Source organism: Nannospalax galili, unplaced genomic scaffold (assembly GCF_000622305.1).
Source record: "Nannospalax galili isolate Female #2095 unplaced genomic scaffold, S.galili_v1.0 scaffold186, whole genome shotgun sequence".
NCBI classification, from domain to species: domain Eukaryota; kingdom Metazoa; phylum Chordata; class Mammalia; order Rodentia; family Spalacidae; genus Nannospalax; species Nannospalax galili.
In genome coordinates this window covers 9,687,886-9,697,962 of record NW_008358774.1, presented here as the reverse complement: position 1 = coordinate 9,697,962, position 10,077 = coordinate 9,687,886, and the positions used below count along the sequence as shown (strand labels likewise).

At 38.8% G+C, this 10,077-nt stretch overlaps 1 protein-coding gene across 1 annotated transcript in view; it reads left to right on the top strand.

Moving 5' to 3' along the window:
* The window catches only part of Enpp3 (ectonucleotide pyrophosphatase/phosphodiesterase 3), an 81,894-nt gene that overhangs the window by 25,540 nt on the left and 46,277 nt on the right, over positions 1–10,077 (top strand). Inside the window, exons 6-10 of the mRNA XM_017795325.1 lie at positions 4,429–4,508; positions 5,849–5,968; positions 6,483–6,592; positions 8,592–8,657; positions 9,624–9,696. Coding sequence (XP_017650814.1) covers positions 4,429–4,508; positions 5,849–5,968; positions 6,483–6,592; positions 8,592–8,657; positions 9,624–9,696 — 449 coding nt within the window. The remainder of the gene's footprint in view (positions 1–4,428; positions 4,509–5,848; positions 5,969–6,482; positions 6,593–8,591; positions 8,658–9,623; positions 9,697–10,077) is intronic.

The window sequence follows — 10,077 nt, the reverse complement described above, 5'->3', positions numbered from 1 at the left end:
ATGTATGCTCTTATGATATTATGTTGGCCCCTTTAATCTTTGGTTATACTTCCCTTTTGGGTGTTTAAGGACATACAATTGGACCAGATAAACTGATTTGTTTTTACTCTTGAGGTCGACAATCTATTTTTAAAGTTTATTTATTTGTTTATTTTTGGTCATTTTGAGACAGGGTCTCCTGGTAGCCCCAGCTGGCCTAGAACTTGCTATGTAGACAAGGCTGGCCTCCATCTCACAGAGATCCACCTGCCTCTACCTCCCAAAGGCTGGCATTAAAGGCATGCACCCATGCTCAGTCTGTTTGGCAGTTTTTAAATATTTTTCATTTAGCACTTTGAATATATTATCTCACTCCCTTTTGGTTTGTAAGATCTCTTCTGAAAAATCTGCTTAAAATCTTTTTCCTAATTAAATTTTTTCAAATTTCACACAATCTATTTTGATTGTTAGATTATTTAGATCCTTTCCCCTATCTGCATCCTTCCTTACTACAACACCCCCCACCCCAGGATCTTCTGCAAAAGCAGCCAATGATCTTAAGTGCTGTGCCATCTCTCAAGGCCCCAGTTAGTTTTCTTATATAGTGCAGGCCCACCTGCCCAGGAATGACACTGCCCACAGTGGGCAGGATCCTCCTACATCAGTTAACAATCAAGAAAATATGTCCATAGATCAATATAATGGAGGATATTCCTTAATTGAGGTTTTCTCTTCCTAGGTAACTCTGCTTTATGTCAAGGACAAAAAACTAACCAGCACAGAAGATTTGTCTGTGGTTTGTGATAAGTAAGGTAGAGGCTGCATAGAAAGTAGTATACTAGATACAATCATTATCTTTGATCTCACTGGATCCTAGACAAGTAGACTGATTTCTATTAGTGCTACAAAGCAGGCACAATGGTTAATCTCAATTTCAACTTGGTGAGATCTAGAATCACCTGGGCCTCTAGGCAAATCTGTGGGGGATTATCTCAATTGGGTTAATTGAGGTGGGACAACCATCCACTGTAGGTAGAACCATTCCCTGAGGTAGAATCCTGGACTATATAAAAAGAAGTGAGCTGTTTTCTTCTTCCTAACTGTACATACAATGTGATCAGATGCCTTAAGCTCGTGTGGCTCTGACTTCCCCACCATGACAGACTGAAAGCCAAAATAAGCTCTTTCTCCCTTAAGCTGCTTTTGTCAGAGTGTTTTATTATAGCATCAGGAAAAGTAGTTAAGACAACAGGGAAAACAGAAGTCATTCCTTTGAGAAAACCTAGAAAAGATGGCATTGGACATTGGTCCAACTTTCCCAACCTTGGGGAGAAGCTGTGAAGTGGAATGCCCTATTCACTTGCTCTGATTTATGTCAGAGTGAGGAGTTTGAGTGAATGTCTACATGCTAGTTCAAAACTACTTTTTGTTCTCTTTGCTCCCCAGGGGACTAATATCTGCTGGGTCACCTCAGCTCTTTGAGACAAGTAAGATAGAAGCTAATCACCTGACTAGGGAAGTTGGCCATTAGATATGTAATCTGATTTTTTTCCCTACCTGGCAGAGCTGGGAAATGGAGGTTCCCACCAGATCATATAGGAGGTATTACAATGCTGGGTGGGAGGGAATTATGGCAGTTATTTGTTCCTGTCTTCATACTTGTCTGGCTTTCAGGCTCTTCAAGTCATTTCTGGGTTTTTCACATAGGGACTTGATTCATGTGTTGCTATAGAATGATGTGCCTGTGGTGGGGTGGAGTCCAGGGCTTCCCATTCTCTCACAATGCTGACATCACTCCCTGTTTTATATTTTCCTGTCCACTAACTAACGGCTTAGATACATACTTGCAACTACTGGGAAGATCAGATCCCTGCAGAGCTTGATTTCACTGTGTCCTGGATGTGACAGAGGTTAACCATTCAACTAATCTTTCCAGAGGGTGTAAGATTCGTGAACAGGGTTGAAAGATGGCTCAGTGGTTAAGAGCACTGGCTGTTCTTGCAGAAGACCTGGGTTTGAATCCCAGCACCCACATGGTGGCTAACAACCATCTGTAACTCCTCTGCCCTCCGTGACATGGGTACTCTTACATATATGAAGGCATAACACTCATACGCAAAAAAAATAAATAAAATTTAAAAATTTTAGAAAAGATTTGTGGAAAATGAAAGGTCCATATTTTGAGCCTGTGAATATTGCTGAGCAGTTTGTATTTCATCATCTTTAGAAATATTTTAATTCATATTTCATTATGCCTATCCTCATAGGAACTTCATAGATGGCTTTGAAGCTTTAATCTGCACATTTCATGTGACAGATGTTCATTTGACTACTGTTCATTTAGTCTTCTGTCAACATGTAAGCCTAGTTACATGTGCTTCTTCTCTTTACATTTTTGGATTTTTTGTTTAGAATTTTGTATGTGTAGGTATGTGTGTGTGTGTTTGTGTAGTTGTATATGCACAGGTGTACCTGTGTGTGTGAGGTCAGAAGTTGATATGCTGCTTTCCATCTTATTTTCTGAGACAAGGTCTCTCACCAAATCAGGAGCTCATCAATACAGAAACTATCTGGCCATCGAGTTCCAGGCATCTGGCGTCTCTGCTGGGGTTACAGGCACATATTGCCACACCCCACCTGGTTTTTGATGTGGGTGCTGCATGCTGGGGATCCAAACTCAGGTCCCCATGCTTGTGCAGCAGTCATTTTACTGACAGCCATCTCCCCAGCCTCAAGACACGTGTTTCTCTGAAAATGTTGTCTAGAAGTAAATTATGCACATAGAGATATTTTAAAACAAATTTGAAAGGTATATAGTAAAAACAAAACCTCACCCCTGATATTCTTACTTTTTGACTGAAGCAATAACCCTCATTGATTGATTTGTCTTTTTAGAAGTAGTCTGTTAGATTATAATTTATATTAAGATTTCAAAGAAACAATACTGGGAAATCATGCTTCATGCAGGCCTCTGGTGGCCTGGTTAAAAAACAGATGGTAAAACGTGGTAACCCGAGTTTGCAGATCATCAACAGGTGTGTCCTGTTTAGGACATCATAATTAGGGTGGTGTGTCCTGTGTTCCCAGTACTGGCAGCTTAGTTACATTTTATTTTATGCCTCAGTACTTTCAGGCATTTATATAGAAACTTGAATTTCCCCACCCATGTTTTAAGGAAATAAAAATAGAAACTGATTGAAAATATTTTAATTCATTGTATAACATTTCCTCTCACTTACATTCTTAAATAACGTAAGTGGACTAATCTCATGACTTTGTAGCCAACCTAGTTATAATGTCTTAAACAGGACACACTTCCACCTCCCTCCTCCCATCAGAGGCCCCTAAGCAGTGGATTTGATATGGAACCCTAGATGATTCTCAAGGAGAAATTTCTGGATCATATTAGAAAACACCAAACAAAGGCTGGGAAGGAACCAAGCTCATATCTGTTTGGGAGGACATTGTTTCCAGCTGCAAGGCTTCTTACTTTTTGAATCTATGATGGGAGAGCTGGCTTTTAGAGTGAGAGGCAGTGGGATTTGGTTATGGAACATTCCATTTACTTCACAGCTGCTAAGGAAATAGCAACCTGCTCCAGTGGCTCTGACCTCCTTTCACAGGGTGAAAACAACAGAACAATGGGAGCAAAGTTAATGACATACTTTGTGAGAAACAGATTACAGGAAACTTCACAGATCAAATGGAAACTGAGCTGAAAATAGACCCTATTTTGTAAGCGTTTCTGGGTGGCATGGGTTTGTACAAGTCGAATGCCTTTTTGTGTGCCTAGACAGATCCATTGATTTTTGTTTTGTTGAATATTTCACATATAGAAACTACTGGCTGTTAACCGAACGCTATATAGAAATTCTTGCTGTAATGCACAGAGGTATAATGAGAGGAAACAAAACAGTGCTGGTAGTTAGGGTGCCTTTACCCCAAGGTCAGCCAGCTGGGGCTCATGAGCTAAATATTGTCTCCTGTGCTTTATTCATTTGGTCTGCCATATGCTAAAAATTATTTTTCATTATTAAGTGGGTTAAAAAAGATGAAGAAAATCTTGCAGCATGTAAAAATTGTAACAAATTCAAATTTCAATGTTCATCAATAATGTTTCATTGTAACCCCGCCATGCTCATTTATTTGTGTATCACCTGTGGTGCTTTGGTGGTTGAGTGGTGGAACTGAGCCGCTGCAATAGAAACCACATGACCTTGCAAAGTCTCAGTGTCACCTGGGTCTGTACAGGAAAGGGCCACTTCTCTCCTAAAATTGGAACTTTTTCTGAATGGGCAGAGTTTAGGGGTCAGAATTCCAATCTTTTTCCATTTTTAATTCACTTTTCAGGTTTCTGTTGATGTGGGAAACATGTTCATAGTTTTAGTTATCCAAAATTCTTCTGAGGAAAAAAATATCTTTCTAATCTCTTGCCATATTGCCTTGTAGAAACATGCGGAATTCATTCAAAATACATGAGAGCTGTGTATCCTACCAAAACCTTCCCAAATCATTATACTATTGTCACGGTAAGTGCTTGACCCAGTGAGAAAAACTGACAGACCACAGGCAGGAAACTGCATCAGACAGACATATTAAGCAAGAACTGGCCAAGCAGCCTGTGCTACATACTTCACAAGTACATGTGTGATAGCTCTTGACTTCATTCAGTCTGGAAAGGCATGGTTCAACATGAGGCCAATAGAGTGCCACGAGGCATTCATTAACTGTCATTAGGTTAATTCGCCCTTGTGAGGCCAGGACACTTCAGTCATGTAAGAAATACCATTCTCTTCTACTCCTTTTGATTGCCATTTCCTTGACAGGTTAGCTGGGACAGTAAGCAATGTATACAGACAGCCACTTCCATGTGGGAAATTTTGTTCTTTTCTAGTTTTCATGATTTTTAACTTGACAGAATTCTGTTTTACAAATGGACTCATACTGGTGACATCTTTTTGGATTAAAGTAGCAAAAACAAATGTATTCTTCTTCGTGAGTGAAAAAAGTTGCAGGCAACCAACTGTAACTAAGCACACATGAGTTGTGTTAGTTACTTTTCTCATTGCTGTGACAAAATACCTGACAAGAAGCAATTTAAGCAAGAAGGGAAGGATTTATTCTGGCTCACAGTTTGAGGAGATTCATTTCATCATGGTGGAAGGCATTATGGCAGGAGTAGGAGGCCAGCTGGTCAGCCACATTGCATGGGTGTCAGGAAGCAGAGAATAAACAGGAAATGGGACAAGGCCATAAAACCTCAAGGCCTGAACTGTCAAGATGGCTCAGCAGGTAAAGGTGCTTGCTGCCAAGGCTGATGACCTAAGTTCTGTCCCCAGCACCCATGTGATGGAGGGAAAGAACTGACTCCTGTAAGTTGTCCTGTGTCCTCTATATATTTGCTGTGGTGTTTGCATGCCCCCCATACATACGCAAAAATAAATAAATAGATAAATAAATATAATAAAAATTAAGATTAAAAAAAAAAGATACCTCAAGGCCCGTCCCCAGTGACCCACCTCCCACTTTCTCCAGTAAGACTCCACTTTATAAAGGTACCACAACCTTCCAAAATAGTACCACCAGCTAGAGACAGGGTTCAAACACATGAGCCTGTTGTTCAAGCCACAACAGCATCAATACAAACTATCTACCATTCATTTGCTGCTGTAGACCATGTTAGGACAAGAATATATGTATGTTCATGGTATTTAGAATTTCAGATCTGGGAAGTTTCAGATTTGTGACTTTTATGTAGAAAGGTATATAGCACCCTTCCCAGATATGAGTATAAACCCTTTGCTATTTTAACCTATGTTTTACTAAAGTATACTTCCTCTTAATGTTCTTTTTGTAATCAACATTTTAGGGGTTGTATCCAGAATCACATGGCATCATTGACAATAACATGTACGATGTGAATTTCAACAAGAATTTTTCACTTTCTTCAGCAGAGAAAAATAATCCTGCCTGGTGGAATGGGCAACCGGTACGTGCCAGTCTCCTCATCGCCTCTGAGCCTCTGAGTCCATGTGACAAAGGCTCGACCTTCTTAGTTCACTGAGTTTCACTTTATCTATGTAGTATCCAATGGCTGAAGGTGCGAAGGTGTTTCACCACTTTATTACTATTATTTCAATTTTTAAAATATTTATTATTGCTCATTCAAATGGATTTGTGTTAAAACTTGGGTATTACACTATCATTGTACCAATCTACAACTTTCACAGAGAGATTATTTATTTCCTTATACTGTTTTATAAAATTCCTTCAAAGATGAAGAATTGTGTGATTTTATCAGTTTGTTACTGTTTTGCTATGTGTTTTAATTTTGAGGAAAATATTTGCCTAATTAGAAATTTTAACTATTACAAAGACAGATTTTAATGATTCTGAAAAGTTTTGCAATCAAAGATTGTTATTTGAGATAAGTTGTACCATTTGTACTCAGACCAATTATCCTATTGACTTTTACTTACCCTGAGTATTCATTCTCTTCACAGATTTGGCTGACGGCGATCTATCAAGGTTTAAAAGCAGCTTCCTACTACTGGCCAGGATCAGAAGTGCCCATCAATGGCTCCTTCCCTTCCAGATACATGAATTACAATGGGTAGTGATGCTTTTTCCGATAAGAGTCCAGCCAGGCAGGGTTGACTAGAACTCTTTTGACTTAATTTTTCCCATTTATTTATAGATTTTTTCCTATGTATGTATGTATGTATGTATGTATGTATGTATGTATGTATGTATGTATGTATGTATGTATGTATGTATGTATGTATGTATGTATGTATGTATGTATGTATGTATGTATGTATGTATGTATGTATGTATGTATTATGTGTATGGTGTGGTGTGCCTGCAGATCATAGGACAACTTGTGGAAGTTGGTTCTTTCCTTCTACCATCTGGGTCCTGGGGATCCAGCTCAGTTTATCAGACTCAGTGGCAAGCATGTTTCCCTCCTGAGCCATCTCACTGGTCATTTTATTTTGTTTTCAGTGCTAGAGATTGAACCCTAAGCCTCATACCTGATAAGCATACATTTTACCACTGAGCTACACGCTATAGCCCCTTTTTGTCTTAGTCATAATTTTAAGTCTATTCTTTCAGTTGTTGATTCTCTTCTATCTTTTATTCAGTCTGTCAGTAAATGCTTTTGATTCTACTTCACAAAGGATGCAGTCTGAGAAATTTATTTATTTATTTATTTACTTACTTACTTACTTTTGTCATTGGAGATGGTCTCCCTGTTGTACCAGCTCGCCTGGAATTCACTATGTAGAGCAGACTGATCTGAATCTCTCAGAGATCCACCTGCCTCTGCCTCCTGAGTACTGGGATCAAAAGCATGCTCTATCAGGCACAGTCTGAGTCTCTTTTTTATTACCTCTGGCATTACCACTGTGGTTTGAACTTTTGTCTCCTTGTCTGTATTATGGTAGCTGCAACTTTTCACATTTCTCGGTTTCCTAGCCCCTGTGATCTATTCCCATTCTATCAACCAAAAGAGTTCTATTAAAATGCAAGTCCAATAATGCTACTCTTACCAAAGATTTCAATGGCTTCCAATATGCATATTCTGTATATTGCTTCTAATGTGTTTTGCTCTAATGTAGTACTGTATGGAAACAGTACTAGGAGAGTTGTATTCAGAAGACCACTAATATAACATCTGTAAAAAGAATAGCTGGAAAGATGCATCCCTCAACTACTCAGTCTCTTCCTTCTAGGCACATGCTGAGCATTCCTTCTAATGTGCTTATATGTCCTATTCTAAGAAAACTTGTGAGAGCAGTGCTTAAAGAGAGGTAGCCAAAATGTACTGTTGCGCACCAAAATGTCAACGGATTCCTGGATCCATCAGAGTAAAAGTCTATAAGGCTCTATGTGGGATGACATCCACTGTCCCCAACCTGTCAGACTGCTTTCCAACTGTTCCACCAGCACTCACTCTGAACCGCTTGGTGGACTTCAACATGCCAGGCCGATTTTGCACTGAGAACGTCATACCATTCTTCCCGATACTTGAGATGAGTCCCTCAGGGATCAAATATCTACTTTCTGACTTCTTTCAGTTTGTTGCTCAAAAGTTTCTTTTTCAATAGCATCTGACCTCAAACCTGCTAAGATTTAGAACACCATTCATTTCCTCAGAATCCCTTACTCAAGTTTTTCTTAGCACTTACCATTTTCAACACTGTACAACACAGATATCTGGTCTGCTGTTGATTTTGTCTTCTGCCAGAATGTATTGTCTTTCTCATTTATTAAATTGTTCTAAATGAATAAATATTTTATGCCAATAGATGACCAATATATGTGAATGCATAAATGAAGATAATAGAAAGAATGCTTAATAATTGATAACTTTTATTTTAGTTGGGGAAAATTAAAGGAGAGAAGAGTGAGGAGGAAAGAAAACAATATGTATTTACATATAGTGTTGCAGGTGTTTCTGAAGGTTAAGTACTGAAAACAGAAAGCCTTTGAGTATGCTCAACACCTTTCAGTATTTTCATCATGTAGGACCACAAAGTAGCTATTTGAAGATGATTCTTCTTTCTAAGAAATTGTTTGATTAATTAAAAAAAAATATTCTTTTTCAGTTCTGTTCCATATGGAAAGAGGATCTTTACCTTGTTAAAATGGCTTGATCTGCCCAAAGCTGAAAGGTAATACTCTATGTTGAAGAAGTATGGGCATTGTGTCATATATGTGTGGGTAAAATTGGAATTTTTTTCTTTATTATCAATGACCATTTCTTAAAAGTCTTGGCATTGCCTGTCTTTGTTTCTCTGCTCTCTTTTTCTTTCTTCTTTCTCTTCCTCCTCTCCCTCCTCTTCCTCTTCCTCCTCTTCTTCCTCTTCTTCCTCCAACTTCTCCTTCTCCTTCTTCATCTTCATCTTCGTCATCTTTTTGAGACAGGGTTTGGCTATGTAGCCCAGGCTAGTCTTCTTGAAATAACCCTGTCTGCCTACTGAGTATTGAGATTACAGGCATATACTACCACAGTAACTTTTGGAATTTCCTTTTAATGAGCATTTTCAAGGATTATTACTAATAATTGGTGCTTCTTAGGACACTGTTGATACTAATAATAGAGATGGAGCCAGTCCTTGAGAGGAAAGGCAGATAACCTGGAGTTGCGGGGGGGTACAGATGACAGAGGACCTGTCACTTGTTTCTGAGGATGGACTCCAGGAGTTGGAGAGATGGAGCAAAGCCATTCCCAGAGAGTGGATGGAGTTAGAGCATACTGAAAGTGAGCAGCAAGTAAACTTTATGTCAGAAACCAGATAACTGAAAGAAGAACTAGACAGAGAAAAGAAAGCCAACCATAAGTCAGAAACCAGAAAGTAAAAAGGGTTGGGCACATCTTGAGGTCACACCCACAAGAATAAGACACGTTTTCACAACTGCGGCATAACAGCACTTATGAAAGAGCAGGTATCATTTACCTGTTAAGAGGCCCATCTCTGCTCAGACCAAGTACAGCTACTTGGCCTGAATTAAGAGCAATACAGAGAGAAAGAGGCAGGAACATCCACCATGTTCAAGAGCTACAAAATGGCCAAATCCGTCTTGTAGGTTTTATCCCAAATTACTAATTTCTTTCTTTCTTTGAATTTTACCCCTAGGCCCAATTTTTATACCATATATATGGAAGAGCCTGATTCTGCAGGACATAAGAGTGGACCAGTCAGTGCTGGCGTAAGTTTAAAACAAAAACAAAAACAAAAACAGAAACAACCTCTCCCCTCAAAAACAGAAAAAAAGGGAAAATTGTCTAGCCCTAACCTACAAAATAAGCAGGATTTTTTTTCATCTCTGCTAAACAAAATGCATCTAATAAATACATGAGAAGATCAAAACAGTTAAAAAGTCTAAAGTTGATCTCTATCTTTTTAATGATGAAACTGTTAAAGTTGTAGGTAGAATAATTGTCTTATTAATCACTGATTCTTTTGATTGAAAGAATAGATGTGGCATTGATAATTCACATGGTAAGAAACTCAGGCCACATACTGCATGGGCCATTCAACATGGTAAAGTTGCCATTTCAAATGACATCACTTGCCCACCTATCAACTA